The 19,168-nt window shown below is 39.4% G+C and overlaps 1 protein-coding gene across 9 annotated transcripts in view; it reads right to left on the minus strand.

Annotated features, from left to right (window-relative positions):
• The window catches only part of UBP1 (upstream binding protein 1), a 69,556-nt gene that overhangs the window by 23,122 nt on the left and 27,266 nt on the right, over positions 1 to 19,168 (minus strand). For 6 of the 9 annotated variants that reach the window (XR_003429028.1, XR_003429026.1, XR_003429027.1 and 3 more), the window contains exons 3-4: positions 6,659 to 6,709; positions 2,524 to 2,600 (exon numbers count right to left, since the gene is read on the minus strand). Coding sequence is in view for 6 of the 9 variants with exons in the window: in XM_027088299.1 (XP_026944100.1) it covers positions 2,524 to 2,600; positions 6,659 to 6,709 (128 nt within the window). In the remaining 3 variants the exon portion in view is untranslated. Of the gene's footprint in view, positions 1 to 1,924; positions 2,022 to 2,523; positions 2,601 to 6,658; positions 6,710 to 19,168 lie in introns of those variants that run through there. The other 3 variants (XM_027088300.1, XM_027088302.1, XM_027088305.1) reach the window with 2 other exon arrangements.

Consider the following 19,168-nt stretch of genomic DNA (forward strand, 5'->3'; position numbering starts at 1 on the left):
TGAAGGGAACCATTTAGAAGTAGAAATACTGTAATTTGAAATAGTTTAAAAAGAGGCCAAGTCAGTCATTAGGACCTCTGTGGACGTCTATGAAGGCACAGTTGCCACTCTGATCCACACCCAATTCCCCACCAGCACCCACTTCACACAAGTCCTGCTGGCAGCAAAGCCCTCACAGAGTGATGGTGCTTGAGCCAGTGGTGGCTCCTGGTTCACAGTCACCAGCAGGTTGATCTCTCAGAAGTGCAGCACAGAAAATGTCATGATTTTGATTCTTCCATATTTAGTAAGAACCAGATCAAATCCACGAATTCAGATGAAAATAGTATGAGAATACAGGTATTAGTTTTAAGTGCTTTACTAAACCCCATTCTAGGTCAGACTAAGACATAAGACAGTAAAATAAGGAATATGGAGGACCATAGTTAAGAAATGGCAAGATATAAAAGAAAACCTCTTAAATAAAACTGGAAGGGGAAAAGCTGTTATCTGGAAGTTCTGACTAAAAGGAGACAATACACCTAGAGAATCAGCCACAGATAAAGGGGCCCTAACAATAAGACAGAAAGAGAACAATCAGAGAAAGCACTTCACTGAATATTTTAAGCAGGTCAAGAAGTTCCAAAGCACCTCTGATCAGCGGCATTTGATCCCGAAGACCGCCCCCCTCAATAGCAGAGTCAAAGATCATGGGGCCAGGAAATTAAACTCTAGATGGCTGCAGAGTATTTTAGGGATCCTCTAGATGAAGAAGCATGTGGTCTTTAAGAAAGTTATCCTGTAGTCTCTGGCAGTAGCAGACTGTAACTCTGAATCCCAGGCAAGCTCTCAGGATGTAACTGGATGTATTCTGCCACATCCACCAAAAATCAGACATGTGGCTTATCAAGTGGAAGATGAAACTAAGACTTCTTAAAAAGTAACCCTGTGACTTTCACAATGACAAGAGTTCACCCACATTTTCCCTTAAACAATATATAACTAGGCTGAATTTTAACCAGGTGTGGTACAATTTGGCAAAGATTTGCCGGGGTGCCCAATACTTGTCTGACAATGAATGACGAGCTGGGAGCAAGACATGCTGAGAGAATCTTCAACACTGCTAAGCCTTCTAGACTCTGAAAAATGAGAGCTGTTGCTCCTTGACCAAACCATAGCTGTTTGTCACTAGAGTCCAGCAGAGCATAACCAATTCAATAGGGCTTGCTCACTGGGAACAGTGCTGATGCCTTTTTAAAAGGGTGAATCTAATTAGTGTTCAATACAGGTGAGAAAGCCAATAGGAGGGAATAAAAAAAATAAGGCCATCTGACCCACCCTTTAGGGAAATGATCAAACCCATTGATGGAACACAGACATGACAGACTCCATGTTCAGATGGCACACGTGAGAATGGGTAAATAACTTCTCTCCTTCTGTTCTGAGAATGTTGGGAGCCTCAGGAGTCAGAAGAAACCTGGGAGCTTACTCCAGGTTGGCAAGACAATGATCCACTGGGGACTAGAACCTCTCACAGGATTGGGAGCTTCCTGCCCCCAGGAGTGGGAAGAGTACTCCAAAGACTCTCAGGCCTCCAGTGCTGAGCAGCTGCTTTCTGGACAAGCCTAATTTGTTAGCATTAGTACTGCTGTCCACTCCCCCCACAGGCTGCCTTCCCCATGCTCGCCAGTCTGAAAAGGGATGGGTCTTTCCAATGGAATGCCTCTCCACAATGAGGGCCCAGCAGCACTCGGGCCCCAACAGGCCTCTCTGTAGGAAGATGGAAGGACCGAGAGAACTCATCCTGCTTCTCCCTTGCTAACAGTTAGCCACAATGAAGTTTTCCCTTTTCCCAATTCAGCTTCTTCCGTAACCCTTGCCCTGTAATGCTCTGGAGTTTATGATACTGTGTGGTGCGTGACAGGTAGAGGCTAGAAGGACCCACCTTGCATGACACTGCAGGGGCCGGGGATAGGTCTGAAGGCACATCCATCCTAAAAGGAATGGGTTGGCTGCGCCTCCTAGGCCTGGAATAACAGACTCTTCATTCAGATACACCAGTAGCGTGAAGAGATCAAATTTTACTTAGAGAAATTTTAAGAGGTGAAATAAAAGTTTCAAAGTAACACTTATATTTTCCCCCCACACTATCTTTTACTTTGAAAGAGAAAGTTTCCACACTATCTTCTACTTTTAAAGAGAAACAAAGTTTCCACACTATCTTCTACTTTTAAAGAGAAACAAAGTTTTTGTTGTGGTAGTGGGTTTTTCTCCCTCCTTTAGCTGCAACTAACTTTTCTCTGGCGCTTTGTTTCCAGAGGGCCTTCACATTTACTTCACTCAGTAATTACTATAATTCCTGTTTTACAGAGGAGTAAACAAAATATAGCTCAAAAGAGTTTTAATATAGCCATTACTTTCTTAAAGTGAAATTAAATAATTTTTAATAACTCCTGCAACAAAAAACAAAACTCTTGCAGTAAAACTGCTACTTTTTTTGAGTCACTGCAGTATCTTTTAGGAATTTAAACAGATGGTCCTTACCTTTACCAGTTTTCCAGTGATCTCAGGCACATCTCCCATTTTCCGATTATCCAGCATGCGAATTTCGTAAGACTGACCTATTTTTAAAAATTGTGTATCAAAAACAATCCATATAAAGAACATCACTCTGTGTAACAAAAATTCAACTCAAACATACGACTGCCCAATATTAAATTCTAAAGAAGCAAACTCAGGTTAATCTTTCTCTTCCCTGCAAATCATATTTTCCTCCTTCCACTCTCAAAGAAGACTGAAGAGTTCCTCAGTCAGTTTACTTTCCTATTATCCTCTCACACTCATTATCTGAGACCAATTTTTCATAACAGCTTTATTGAGGTATAACTTACATGCCATAAAATTCACCCTTTTAAAGTGTACAATTAACTAGTTTTTAGTAAATGCAGAGCTGTGCAGCCCAAACTGCTATTAATTTTAGAGCACCTTCATCATCAAAAAGAAAACTCATACCCGTGAGCAGTCCCTTCTCATCCACCCACCCCCAGCCCCTCACAACCACTCATCAATCTACTTTCTTTCTCTTGGGATTTGGTTGCTTTAGACAGTAGATATAAATGGAATCACAAAACAGGTGGCCTTTTGTGACTGGCTTTTTCACTTATAATGTTGCCAAGGTTCATCCAGGTTGTAGCATGTGTCAGTCTTTCCTATTTATGGCCAAATTATTCAACTGAATGCATACAACACACTTCGTTTATTCATTCAACAGCTGACAGACATCTGGGTTATTTCCACTTTTTGGCTATTATGAATAATGATACTAGGAACATTTGTGGACAGGTTTTTGTGTAAACTAAGGTCAAATTATAATCCTGGAGCTTTCTCCCTTGTGTCCAATGAACCCAACTCACATCTTGTCACTGCTCAATTAGGGTCCATAAAAAAAACACGAATAGAAACTCACACACCAATCTATTTAATTAGGAAAATAAGCTGCTGCTGCCAAGAGTTAGTAATATGCTCCAAATCCACAAAAAAGATGTTTGGATTACCTGCCATTAAATAATAAAAATGACAGCATAATTTGATATGCAGAAAATTAGCAGTAATTAAAGAGTGCTTCTAGTAACATGAAGTTGAGGCTCTTTATAATAAAACTACCAATACCTTGCCCACACTCCACTGGGCTTACAAAAATATACAAAGAGTACAAGATCATAGGGTCAAAACATAAGTTACCAAAATAAGACTAAATCACTCCAAGGTTGGTGAAGGAAAACAACTGCTGTATACACCACTAAGGAACAGTCAAATTCATTCAACACACTGAGAGAGATTAAACTAAAAACACCCTTATGGTAAGAGAGATTTTTTAAAAAGTTAAATCTGCAGCATACTTAACAATGGATCTGAACCTGGAAAAAGAATAAACAATAACTTCTTTAAAAACGGAAATGAATATCCAGGAGTGGTCATGAGCCCCTACTGCCACCCTCCCAGACCCCAGGAGTGGTCACGAGCTGCTGCTGCCCCCACTGCGTGCTCCGAGGGTGTGCCTGAGCCGCTGCCAGACCAGACACCAGCCATGGCATCTACACACCCCGCACCTCTCGGGGGTAATGACCAGCACACACTGAGTAAAGAGGCAACAGGCATCCATACTAAAAACAGCCTCGTACCAAATATATTAAACACGTACAAGCTACACAGGGACACCCCCACATAAACAGCCCTCTAAGACCAAAGTAGGTAACTTTCTCCTAAACTCACAGAGTAAGATAAACACAAGTAAAATGAATCAGCAGAGGAACCACTCCCAGTTAAAAGACCAACAGAATTACCCTGAAAGAACAAACAATGAAGCAGACCTCTTCAGTCTAAGACACCGATTTCAAAACAGAGGCAATGGAAATACTGAAGGAATTAAGAAAGGCTATTGACAGAAATGCAGATTACTGTTAAAAAAAAAAAAAAAAAACAGCTAGAAACTATAAAGATGAACCAAGAAAAATTAGAAAACTCATTTGCAGACGTGAAAGCTGAGATAAAGACAATGAATAGCAGAAAGAATAATGTAGAAGAACAAGTCAACTGGAAGATAAAATAATGGAAACCACCCAATCAAGACAGAAAGCCAAATGAAAAAAAAAAATGAAAGCAACATAAGAGACCTATGGAATAATATAAAGCATGCCAACCTATGCATACTAGGAATTCCAGAAGAGGAAGAAAGAGAAAAGAGGACTGAAAAAATATCTGAAGAAATTATGGCTGAAAAGTTTCCAAACCTAAAGAAGGAAACAGATATCCAGGTACAGGAAGCACAGAGGGTCCCAAACAAGATAAATCCAAAACAGACCTACACCAAGACATATTATAACAAAAACAGCAAAACTTAAAGAGAGAGGATTTTAAAGGCAGCAAGAGTTCATTACAAGGGAACCCCCATAAGACTATCAGCTGGTTTCTATACAGAAACGTTGCAGGCCAGAAGGGAGTGGCAAGATATTGGGTTGGTCAAAAAATTCGTTCAGGTTTCCCCGTACCGTCTTATGGCAAAACCCATACGAACTTTCTGGCCAACCCAATATATTCAGTTCTGAGAGGGAAAAATGTGTAACCTAGGATACTCTACCCAGCAAGATTATCATTTAGAATAGAAGAAGAGATAAAGAATTTCTCGGACAAGCAAAAACTAAAAGAATACAGCAATACTAAACCCATCCTAAAGGAAATATTGAAAGGTCTTCCCTAAACAGAAATGAAGAATCTATAGGAAAGAAAAAATCACAACTGGAAAATAAATCATTTAAATGAGCTAGTACAGATTTAAAAAGATTAAAAAATTTCTGTGAAAGTGATGATAACCACAATGAACAGCAAAAGGATAAACATGAAGATGTAAAAGAGGACATCAAAATTGTAAAATGGGGGCTTCCCTTGTGGTGCAGTGGTTAAGAATCTGCCTGCCAATGCAGGGGGCACAGGTTCAAGCCCTGGTCCGGGAGAATCGCACATGCTGCGGAGCAGCTGGGCCTGTGCGCCACAGCTGCTGAGCCTACACTCTGGAGCCTGTGAGCCACAGCTGCTAAGCCCACGTGCCATAACTGCTGTGGCCTGTGCACCTGGAGCCCATGCTCCACAATGGGAGAGGCCACTGCAATGGGAAGCCCGTGCACCGCGGCAGGGAGTGACCCCTGCTTGCGGCAACTGGAGAGGGACTGCCTGCAGCAGCAAAGATCCAACGCAGCCAAAAATAAATAATTAATTAATTTAAAAAATTGTAAAATGCGGGGCAGGGAAGAAAATGTAGAATCTGTTCTCCCTAAAATGTGCTTGAGCCTATATGACTATCAAAGGCAAGTAGATATAGGAAGGGGTTAACGTACTTGAAAAACAGGGTTATCACAAATCAAAAACATAGAACAGATTCACAAAAATAAGAGAACATAAGTATAATATCAATACAAAAGAAAATAATCAGAACACACACATGCACACACACACACAAGAACAAAGAAAAAGGGACAGAGAAGAAATAAAAATCAATGGGAAAATAAGGTTTAAAATGGCAATAAACATTGGGTTGGCCAAAAAGTTCCTTTGGTTTTTAAGTAAAAATAAGATACGTTTTTCATTTTTACCCAGAACTTTATTGAACAATGTATTCACCATTTTCTTCCACTACCTTCTGCCATTTTTCAGGAAACTTCATAATTCCATCTTTGCAAAACTTTTTATCTTTTTGAGTAAAGAACTGTTCCAGATGCCTTTTATAGTCTTCCAGGGAATTGAAATTTTTTCCATGAAGAGAATTTTGTAAAGACCAAAATAAATGTAAATCTGAAGGTGCAATGTCTGGTGAATAGGGCAGATGAATCAGAACTTCCCAGCCAAGCTGTAACAGTTCTTGTCTGGTCATCAAAGAAACATGCTGTCCTGTGTTATCCTGATGGAAGATTATGTGTTTTCTGTTGACTAATTCTGGACTCTTTTTGTCAAGTGCTGCTTTCAGTTGGTCTAACTGGGAGCAGTACTTGTTAGAATTAATCGTTTGGTTTTCTGGAAGGAGCTCATAATAGAGGACTCCCTTCAATCCCACCATATACATAATATCACCTATTTGGATGAAGACCCGCCTTTGGTGGGGTTGGTGGTGGTGGTTCATTTCGCTTACCCCACGATCTCTTCCATTCCACATTATTGTACAGCATCCATTTTTCATCGCCTGTCACATTTTGTTTTAAAAACAGAACAGTTGTGTTACGTTTAAGTAGAGAATTGCATACGGAAATCAGTCAAGAAGTTTTTTTTTTTGCTTAACTTACGTGGAACCCAAACATCAAAGCGATGAACATAACCAAACTGGTGCAAATGATTGTCAATGCTCGATTTGGATATTTTGCTTATGTCGACTATCTGCTGCGTGGTATAACACTGATTGTTCTCAATGAATACCTCAGTTTGATCGCTATCAACCTCAATCTCTCTACCTGACCGTGGAGCAACGTCCAGCAAGAAATCTCCAGCACGAAACCTCGCAAACCACTTTTGATATGTTCAATAAGTCACAGCACCTTCTCCATACACTTCACAAATTTTTTTTGCGTTTCAGTTGCGTTTTTACCTTTCTTGAAATGATAAACCATAATATGCTGGAAACGTTGCTTTTTTCTTCCATCTTCAATATTAAAATAGCTACACAAAAATTCACCAATTTTGATGGTTTTTTTAATGCACACTGATATGATAGCTGTCACAATAGAGTCTAACAAAATTGTTGCAAATGAAGTTAAGGATAACTAAGCAATACTAAAGCCAGCTTACAGAAAAAAAGCAAATGAACTTTTGAGCCAACCCAATACATAGCTATCAATAATTACCTTAAATGTCAATGGACTAAATGTTTCAATCAAAAGACAAAGAGTGGCATACTGGATTAAAAAATAAGAGGCTACAATGTGCTGCCTACAAGAGACCCACTTTAGGGCAAAGGACACACACAGATTTAAAGTAAGGGGATGGAAAAAGATACTTCATGCAAACGGAAATGATAAGAGAGTGGGGGTCACAATACCCATAGCAGAAAAAATAGACTTTAAAATAAAGGCCATAAAGAAAGATAAAGGACACTATATAATGATAAAAGAATCAATACAAGACGAGGATTTTACATATATGCACTTAATAAAGAAACACCCAAATACATAAAACAAAGACTAACCAGACATAAAGGGAGAAACTGACAATACAACAATTTAACATCCCACTGACATCAATGAACATATCTTCTAGACAGAAAATCAATAAGGCAACAGAGATCCTAAATGACACAAGTTAGACTTAATTGATATTTTCAGGACATTACATCTGAAAAATCCAGAATACACATTCTTTTCAAGTGCACATGGAACATTCTCTAGGACTGACCACATACTAGGGCACAAAACAAGCCTCAACAAATTTAATAAGAGTACAGGAATTATCTTAAGCATCTTTTCTGACAACAATGGCAGGAAACTAGAAGTAAACCACAGAAAAAGATATGAGAAAAATAAAACACGATTACATGGAGACAAAACAACATGGTACTAAAAAAACAATAGGTCAATGATCAAATCAAAGAGGAAATTAGAAAATACCCTGAGACAAATGACAATGAAAACACAACCATACAAAATCTATGGGATGCAGCAAAAGCAGTTCTTAAAGGGAAGTTCACAGCAATACAGGCCTTCCTCAAGAAACAGAAAAATCTCAAACAACCTATCACTTAAAAGAATTAGAAAAAGAAGAACAAACAAAACCTAAAGTCGCAGAATGAAGGAAATAATAACTATCAGAGAGGAAATAAATTAAGAAAAAAATAAAAAACAATAGAAAAAAAATTCAATAAAACCAAGAGCCAGTTCTTTCAAAGGATAAACAAGACTGACAAACTGCTGGCCAAGCTCAACAAGAAGAAAAGAGAGAGAACCCAGATAAAGTAACAAATGAAAAAGAAGGCTTAACAACTGATACTGCAGAAATACAACAAACCATAAGGGAATACTATGAATAATTACATGCCAAAAATTCGACAACCTAGAAGAAATGGAAAAGTTTCTAGAAACATACAGCCCACAAAAACTGAATCAAGAAAAAATAGATAATTTGAACAGACAGATCACTAGAAGTGAAATAGAATCTGTAATAAAAAAAACTCCCTATGAACAAAAGTCCAGGACCAGATGGCTTCTACCAAACATATAAAGAAGAACTCATACCTATCCTTCTCAAACTCTTCCAAAAAAACTGAAAGGGGGGAACACTCCCAAGTGCATTCTATGAAGCCACCATCATCCTGATACCAAAACCAAAGATACCACGAAAAAAGAAAATTACAGGCCAGTATCTTTGATGAATATAGATGCAAAAATTCTCAACAAAACATTAGCAAACCAAATCCAACAACACATAAAAAGGATTATATACCATGATCAAGTTGGATTCATTCCAGAGTTACAAGGATGGTTCAACATATGCAAATCAATCAACGTGATACACCACATCAACAAAAGACAAAAGCCACATGATCATCTCAAAAGACACAGAAAAAGCATTTGACAAAATTCAACATCCATTCATGATAAAAAAAAAACTCTTACCAAAGTGGATATAGAGGAAACATATCCCAACATAATAAAAGCCATTTATGACAAACCCACAGCCAATATAATACTCAATGGTGAAAAGCTGAAAGCCTTCCTGCTAAAATCTGGAACAAGACAAGGATGCTCATTCTCACCACTCCTATTCAACATAGTATTGGAAGTCCTAGCCACAGCAATCAGACAAGAAAACAAAACATAAGGTATCCAAATTGGAAGGGAAGAGGTAAAACTGTCACTATATGCAGATGACATGATACTATATATAGAAAACCCTAAGGACTCCACACAAAAACTACTAAATCTAATAAACGAATTCAGGAAAGTACCAGGATACAAGATTATCATTCAGAAATCAGTTGCATTTCTTTACACCAACAATGAAATGTCAGAAAGAGAACATTAAAAAAAAATACCTTTTAAAATTGCAACCCCCAAAATAAAATACCTATGAATAAACCTGACCAAATAGGTGAAAGACTTATACGCTGAGAACTATAAAACATTAATAAAGGAAACTGAAGATGATTCAAAGAAATGGAAAGATATCTCATGCTCTTGGATTTGAAGAATATTGTTAAAATGGCCATATTACCCAAAGCAATCTACAGATTTAATGCAGTCCCCATCAAATTACCCATGACATTTTTCACAGAACTAGAACAAGTAATCCTAAATTGATATGGAACCATAAAACATCCAGAATTGCCAAAGCAATCCTGATGAAAAAGAGCAAACAGGAGGCATAACCATCCCAGACTTCAGACACTACTACACAGCTACAGTAATCAAACAGTGTTGTATTGCCACAAAAGCAGACATACAGACAAACAGAACAGAACAGTGAGCCCAGAAATAAACCCACACACCTACGGTCAATTAACCTTCGACAAAGGAGGCAAGAATATAAAATGGAAAAAAGACAGGCTCTTCAGCAAGTGGTGTTGGGAAATTGGACAGCCATATGTAAATCAATGAAGTTAGAACACACCCTCTCACCGTTCGCAAAAATAAACTCAAATGGCTTAAAGACTTAAAAGACATGACACTATAAAACTCCTAGAAGAGAACATAGGCAAAATATTCTCTGACGTAAATCATACCAATATTTCTTAGGTCAGTCTTCCAAGGCAACAGAGATAAAAATAAAAATAAATGAGACCGAATCAAACTTACAACGTTTTGCACAGCAAAGGAAACCATAAACAAAACGAAAAGACCACCTACAGAATGGGAGAAAATATCTGCCAACAATGCAACAGACAGGGTCTTAATTTCCAGAATGTACAAATAGCTCATAAAACTGAACACCAAATTTACAAACAACCCAATCGAAAAATCAGCAGACCTATAGAGATATTCCTCCAAAGAAGAAATACAGATGGCCAGTAGGAACATGAAAAGATGCTCAACATAGTTAATTATTAGAGACATGCAAATCAAAACTACAATAAGGTACCACCTCACAAAGGTCAGAATGGCCATCATTAGAAAGTCTACAAATAACAAATGCTGCAGAGGGTGTGGAGAAAAGGGAACCCTCCTACACTGTTGGTGGGAATGTAAGCTGGTACAGCCACTATGGTAAACAGTATGGACATTAATCAGAAAATTAAAATAGAATTACCATATGATCCAGCAATCCCACTCCAGGGCATATATCCAGACAAAACCATAATTCAAAAAGATAAAGGCACCCCTATATTCACAGCAACACTATTCATAATAGCCAAGACGTGGAAACAACCTAAATGTCCACTAACAGACAGATTGATAAAGAAGATGTGGTAAATAGATAAAATACAATACTACTCAGCCATAAAAAAGAACAAAATAATGCCACTTGCAGCAACACGGATGCAACTAGAGATTATCATACTAAGTGAAGTAAGTCAGAAAGAGAAAAACAAATACCATCTGATATCACTTACATGTGGAATCTAAAATATGACACAGGGGACTTCCCTGGTGGTCCAGTGGTTAAGACTTTGCCTTCCAATGCAGGGGCTGTGGGTTCAATCCCTGGTCAGGGAGCTAGGATCCCACATGCCTCACGGCCAAAAAACCAAAACGTAAAACAGAAGCAATATTGTAATAAATTTAATAAAGACTTTTTTTTTTTAAATAAGACCTCTGCTGGGTCTTTGTAGTGGCATGTGGGCTCTTTTAGTTGGAGCATGCAAACTCCTAGCTGTAGCATGTGGGATCTAGTTCCCTGACCAGTGATCGAACCCAGGCCCCTTGCATTGGGACCATGGAGTCTTAGCCACTGGACCACCAGGGAAGCCCCAATAAAGACTTTAAAAAATGACACAAATGAACCTATCTATGAAACAGAAACAGAATCACGGACATAGAGAACAGACTAGTGGTTGCCAAGGGGGACGGGAGTGGGAGAAGGAGGGATTGGGAGTTTGGGATTAGCAGATATAAACTAGTATATATAGAATGGATAAACAACAAGGTCCTACTATATAGCACAGGGAACTACGTTCAATATCCTGTGATAAACCATGACGGAAAAGAATATGAAAAAGAATGTATATATATATATATATATATATATATATATATATATATGCGTGTGTCTTGTATAACTGTATAACTGTATCACTTTACTGTATAGCAGTATTTAACACACTGTAAATCAACTATACTTCAATTTAAAAAGTTAAAAAATAAAAGATTTTTTAAAAGCAAATGAATAGATATCATTGATAAATACAGCATTACATATCTGAAATTACACTCAACCTCAAGAATTTAGGACACAAAAACTAACAAAATGTTTGTGATTATCAGATCAACAAAAAACTGTTTAATTAATTTAAAAAATCAAGTGGGTAAAGATGGGGGAGAAATAAGCACATAAAATGTGGGGAAATGTAAACTGATAAACTGTTTCTGAAAGATAGTCTGCTTGCACCTGTTAACAAGTTAAACACTGCATCTTTTGACTCAGGGATTCTGATTATCAAGAGGGGGAATATTTGCGCCTCACATTAGTCACAGAGGGCTAATCTCCCTAGTACCAAAGGAAAAGAACTCTTACAAAATTGCTAACAAATGCCCAACAACCCTAGCAGAAAATGAGCAAATGACATGAACATGTACTTCACACAAAAGAAGGAAAGCCAACAGTTCTTAAACATACTAAAAGACATTCAAGGGCTTCCCTGGTGGCACAGTGGTTAAAGAATCCACCTGCCAAGGAAGGGACACGGGTTCGAGCCCTGGTTTGGGAAGATCCCACATGCCGTGGAGCAACTAACCCCATGCGCCACAACTACTGAGCCCGCACACCTAGAACCCAAGCTCCATAACAACTGCAACTCGCCACAACTAGAGAAGGCCTGCGCGCAGCAACAAAGACCCAACGCAGCCAAAAATAAATAAATAAATAAATTTATTTTAAAAAAAAAGAAAGAAAAAGACATTCGACGTCTGGGAATTCCCTGGTGATCCAGCAGTTAGGACGCCATGCTTCCACTGCCAGGATGCCGGGTTATATCCCTGGTCAGGGAGCTAATAAGATCCCGCAAGAAGCGACACACGGCCAAGAAAAAAAAAAAAGACATTCAGACATTTGAACTCCATCAGAGACATGCAAGTTAAAGCCATACTGAAATGGCTTTTCACCTATCAGATTAGCATGAATCTCTCAGTTTGAGATGTCGTGGCTAAAGGGAAACAGTCACTCTCATCTATGGACAGTAGAGGTGGAGATGGTTTAAGAAGCAGTTGTCACTCTGGAGAGATTCTGAAGGTAGAGCCTATGTATTTTCTGGTATATTAATTAAAGTGTGAGAGAAAGAGCAGCTGAGGGTTACTCCAGATTTCTGGCTAAGGAACTTTCTGACATGGGGAAGACCACAAGAAGCAGATCTCAGAGAGAAAATCAAGGAGTGCAATTGCATACATTTTACCAAGTTGATTTATAAATCTGAGAATAACCCAAAGAAAAGCAGTCTGTGAGATGGGAGGTGGACCAAATGCACAAGGAGGGAGGGAGAACTTCTCTCGCCAGGATTCCCTTGTGGTCCTCAAAAACTCAAAATTCTAAGGATTGAAAAAGATCAAAGGAAGAAATCTCAATGTGCCTTATCTTCTTTTGTATTATTTTATCTTCTTCTGTATTATCTTCTTTTGTATTATTTTTCCTCCTCAACCTTAGGATATTTCTGTGCTCAATATAAAGTTCAATCTGTTTCCACGAACAGATCTCAGGCTTGGCTGCTCCTGTATTAAAGCACTATAGATTTTTATTCTTCTGAAGTCAAAAGCAGGTTTTTAAAAAAGGCTCTGTAACACTTATTATGCTTCAAATGATTTCCCTGTTGGAAACTATATATGTCCTAGCTTTCTTCCTTCTTCAGTTTTATCCCATGTCTCCCACTATTTAGAAATCCCTCCCTACCAAGTTTTACTCAATGGCAATATCCATTGATATACTACCAGACTTTTATTGGTTCAATTTCTCCTTCTATTTGATCCCCCCTCCATAATTCTCCTAATAAAACAACTTCCTGAAATGTTAGTCTAGGTTCCAAATGAAATGTTAAAAAGGTCCCACTACCAACGAAGTATAAAGTTAACACAAACTGCAATACTCTAAAAGTTACTAGTCCTATTTTTAGCTTTATCTTCTGAATTTACCTGTCATGTTTGGATTTGTTTACTCCTTTCTTGGCTTAGAAAAGCAAAAGCACTGACAGAATTGAAAAATGTAAGTGCTATGAGTTCATGTCCCCACCTACCTTTGAATATAGAGTGTAAGATGGACTCTAGAGCAAAATGGAGCCCAAGGTGTGACAGAACCACCTTGGTTAAGTTCAAAGCATTTATTTCTAAGGTCCTAATACAGAACTTTAATCTGTAACAAGAACCAAAGCTAACCTCAAGGAAATCTACCACAGTGTAAAACGAACTTACCAAAAAATATATTTTCTTTTTTGAAGTGTCAATCATTTAACAGTATTTTTAATCCAATAGACATGCTACTTTATTTCCTAGACCTAAAACTTGTTTGCAAGGTAGCTAATATTGGTTAATTAACAGGGTGCTCCAAGTAGAATTTGGCCTCCATATGAACAGGTATTTCTGATCTAATAGCAGCAATAAGCTGATCTGGAATAAATCAACGGTTTAAGATCAGAAGTCTCACTCATGGGACTTCCCTGGTGGCACAGAGGTTAAGAATTAGCCTGGCAATGCAAGGGACACGGGTTTGATCCCTGGTCCGGGAAGATCCCACATACCACCTAAGCCCATGAACCACAACTACTGAGCCCATGTGCCCTAGAGCCTGTGCGCCGCAACTAATGAAGGCTGCATGCTCTAAGGCCTGTGTGCTGTAACTACTGAGCCCATGTGCTGCAACTACGGAAGCCTGTGCACCTACAGCCCGTGGTCCACAACAAGAAAAGCCATTGCAATGAGAAGCCCATGCACCTCAATAAAGAGTAGCCCCCGCTTGCCGCAACTAGAAAAAGCCTGTGCGCAGCAACGAAGACCCGACACAGCCAAAATGTAATAATAAATTAAATAAATAAAAATGAATAGCGGGTTTCCCTGGTGGCGCAGTGGTTGAGAGTCTGCCTGCTGATGCAGGGGACACGGGTTCATGCTCCAGTCTGGGAAGATCCCACATGCCGCAGAGCAGCTGGGCCCGTGAGCCATGGCCGCTGAGCCTGCGCGTCCGGAGCCTGTGCTCCGCAACGGGAGAGGCCACAACAGTGAGAGGCCCGCGTATCGCAAAAAAAAAAAAAAAAAAAAAAACAGAATAGTAAGATATTCCTATTAAAAAAACCCCAGAAAACAAGAAGTCGTGTCACTCATATCATGGTGGGGAAGCATCATGGATTCAGCTGGGGCTACTGGACAAGGGGCAGCCTATTCCAGCCAGATCCCTGCCCAAAGGGATAGGCAACTGCTTACTCCCCTTTCTGTGGCTCCACATTGGAACTACAGTTTTTTTACTCCACAAAGTTAGAGGTTTAGGGACCTCACTGGTGGTCCAGTGGTTAAGAATCTGCCTTCTAATGCTGGCAATGGGGTTCGATCCCTGGTCGGGGAACTAAGACCCCCACATGCTGTGGGGCAACTAAGTCCGTGCGCTCCAGAGTCTGCGCACCACAACTAGAGAGCCCACACGCCACAACGAAAGATCCCGCATGCCGCAACTAAGACCCGATGCAGCCAAATAAATAAATATTTAATAATTTTTAGAAAAGTTAGAGGTTTAAGTTTTCTCATTACCTAAGAGCTGAAAAGGACAGCTGCCCAGGCATAACCAGAAAAACACAAATACAGCTTTTAAACTCTGTACTTCTATCATTCAAAACAGTACAAAAACCGACACTCTAAAGCATCAGTACTTGTTCCAATTTCTACCTGAGATGAAGTTAAGACTACACAAGATTATTTTTCTTTATGTTGCACAATGGTATTACACAATGGCAAATATTCTTTAGCAACAGCTGCTCCGGAGGCAGAAGGTGAGCAATGAGCTTGAAGGGGAGGCTACTAGGAGTGACCAAGCTATGGCCTAAGAATAGCTACAGCCCCACCTATGTGTCAACGCTCCTCTGAGGAAATCTGTCTATAAGAAGTGGTGGTGAGGGGACGCTCACATATTTGCCTGAATATTCAAAGTAATAAAAAGTTGAAGCATGGTCTTCAGACCAGTAGCATCGGCATCACTTGGAAACTCGTCAGAAATACAAATTCTCCAGCCCCACTCCAGACCCACTGACTCAGAAACTCTATCAATCATGTTTGACAAGTCTTCTAGGTGATCCCAATGCATGCTGTCGTTGGAGACCACTGCTCTGTGCAAAGCTACAAATATCCAGTCAGTCAATGCTGTTTCTAGCACAAAGCATTCGGGACCTTCTCCTGGGAATAACTTGTCTATGCCAAAATTAAGAACTAAGTCATTCTAAAGCTGTTTAAAGTAAATTACATTATGATTCCTTTATAAGCAACCAAAATTCATTAAATAGTCATTTATTATTTGACAGGATTGTAAATCCTGTAACAGTCTAGGATAGCTCTCACTCCAATACACACACATGCTCCACAAATCCACTTATCCTCATGTATGTTCATTACACATGTGTATACAGTCCATATATTTGAATATACATATATGTGCACATTTACACACACACACACACACACACACACACACACTCATGCGTGCAAGGGCTCAGGGTTCATTAGATGCCCATTTCAAGACCCAGCTTTGACTGGGCCTTCAGAGATAAGCTAGGAGGCAGTAAGTACTATAGTATGCAGAGTGTTTCTGTCTAAAATCTTAAGAGTAAATGACAGCCACACTATGGAAACAGCTCTGATACACAACAGTAGCTCATTATGCACCACTTTGGAGATCATCTACATAGTACACATTTGCCTTGGTTGATGGGTTAGTTTCCTATTGCTGCTGTAACAAATTTCCACAAACTCAGTGGCTTGAAACTATGCAAATTTATTATCACACAGTTCTAGAGTTCAGAAGTCCAGAACGGGTCTAGTGGGCTAAAATGAAGCTGTCAGCAGGCTGCATTCCTTCTGGAAGCTGTAGGGGAAAATCTACTTCCTTGACTTTATCTACTTCTTGAAGTAGCCTACATCCATTAGTTTGTGGCAGTCTTCCTTCATCTTCAAATCTCCCTCTGACTCCTGCCTCTCCTGCCTCCTTCTTTCACTTTTAAGTACCCTTGTGATTTCACTGGGCCACCTGGATAATCCAGGGATAATCTCTTCATCTCAACAGCCTTAATTAAATCATACCTGCAAAGTGCCTTTTGGTATAAGGTTAAAATATTCACAGGTTTTGGGGATTAGGATACGAACATCTTCGAGGCACCATTATTCTACCTGCCACAGTTGCTAAGCAGTGCAAACATGTTATTTCTACAGTTCAAAACTCTGCTACAGGGGGACTTCCCTGGTGGTCAATATTGTTAAGAATCCGCCTCCCAATGCAGGGGACGTGGGTTTGATCCCTGGTCAGGGAACTAAGATCCCACATGCCACAGGGCAACTAAGCCTGCCCGCTCTAGAGCCCACGCGCCACAACTAGAGAGCCTGCACGCTGCAACGAAAGATCTCGTATGCCACAAATAAGACCCGATGCAGCCAAATAAATAAATATTAAAACAAACAACAAACAAACTCTGCTACAGGCTTATTTAAAAGATTGTAGGGACTTCCCTGGTGGCACAGTGGTTAAGAATACGCCTGCCAATGAAGGGGACATGGGTTCGAGCCCCGTTCCGGGAAGATCCCACATACCTCGGAGCAACTAAGCCCATGCACCACAACTACTGAACCTGCGCTCTAGATCCCACAAGCCACAACTGCTGAAGCCCGCGCTCCTAGAAGCCATGCTCTGCAACAGAAGCCCTGCACCACAACGAACAGTAGCCCCGCCCAGCTTGCCGCAACTAAAGAAAGCCCAGCTTGCCGCAACCAAAGAAAGCCCGCGCACAGCAACGAAGACCCAATGCTGCCAAAATAAATTAAAAAAAAAAAAAAGATTGTAATCATACTTGCCAACAAACCTGGCAAAAATCCTGAGTCATTACACAGGTATCTAGTCCCAGGGTTGCATTCTAACCATTTGTAAAAATTGCTCATCTATCTGCCATAGGAAACTAACACATCAGCCAAGGTCTAACCACTTGGTTTTCCAGTACAATCAGAAACCATTAAAGCTATCTAGTTATAAATAATAGTAACAGCAGCAAACGCTAGTGTTGTGCTTCCTATGTGCTGGCCACCTTATAAGTGCATTACACATATTAACTCAATTTAATTCTCAGCTACCTTAGGTGGGGGTTATTTTATTAAAGGAAATTGCCTGGACAAGCAAGTGGTGTAATGGGATCTAAACACAGGCAGCCTGGCCCCAGAGACAGCTAATGACAACCGCTCACTGCTGCCCTCTACCTCTCACCCCGCTACATGAAGAAAAACATTTAAATCACCAGTCACTGTAACGAGCTGACACATTTAAAAGGAACAAAAAGGTATGTGAATAATGTGTGTAAAGACGTCCCATATGCAGCAGAGGTGCATATATCCTGGGCAGTTCTATCTCATTCTTCTACCAGGCATTACTTTAGGGATGGAAGTTCTCTCTTAAATTTCATCCTTTAGTGACAAGATCATTATATTCACCACAACTATGCTTAAGCATATAATTCAGTCATCACAGAATAAGTTTATTGGAATAAATAAATTAATGATACAATATTTTTGTTATACAAAGGGTATCATTTAACAGGATTACAATCTTCTTAGGTGTCTAAAAAGGGTTCTAATTCAATGGCTACTTGGGGCCAGCGAGCAGAAGAGTTTTATTGTATACTCTTTCATACCTTCTGAACTTTGAACCATGTATATAAATCATTTAGTTACACTGTTAAATTTTAAATGGTGACCATTAACTGAAAAGTTAGAAAACACTGGAACTATTCTAGTAAAGAGACTCAGTGGTTAAGAAAATGAGGTTTGGAATTAGAAATCTCTGGGTTTAAGTCCCTATAAAAAGTATGGTCAATCTAAAAAGATAGCTGCAGGAAAAAATTACTCCCTCTAAAGCTTTAATATAAAGTGGGGATAACTGTGCTTTCACTGTCACTATTATTTCCAAGTAACAGAGAAAAAAGTGACTGCTTAATTTCCCTCTCACTTATTATAATGAGTGGGGAAGCTTAAAGGAATTAAAACTTGTGCTGATGAAGAACAACTTCAAGTGCCCTATCTAATCCCTTCTTTATAAAGCTTCTGTATCCTTTTTTGATAAACAAGGCAACACTGCCATGATGAGTCATTTTCCCTTGGTGGAGCTGAAGAGTTCATTTGAAGATAAGTAAATTAACTCATGAGTAAATCTGAATAAAAATCTAACTCCTAAGAACAGGAAGACTAAGGAGTAAATTATGTCAATATTTAACAGTCACACTGTTAAAGCTGATGCACAGATGACACTATACTAAAATGGGTCACTGAGACACATTTTACAT

The sequence above is a fragment of the Aethalodelphis obliquidens genome, unplaced genomic scaffold (genome assembly GCF_003676395.1).
Source record: "Aethalodelphis obliquidens isolate GAN/ISIS:26980383/991018 unplaced genomic scaffold, ASM367639v1 scaffold62, whole genome shotgun sequence".
In the NCBI taxonomy this organism is placed as follows: Eukaryota; Metazoa; Chordata; class Mammalia; order Artiodactyla; family Delphinidae; genus Aethalodelphis; species Aethalodelphis obliquidens.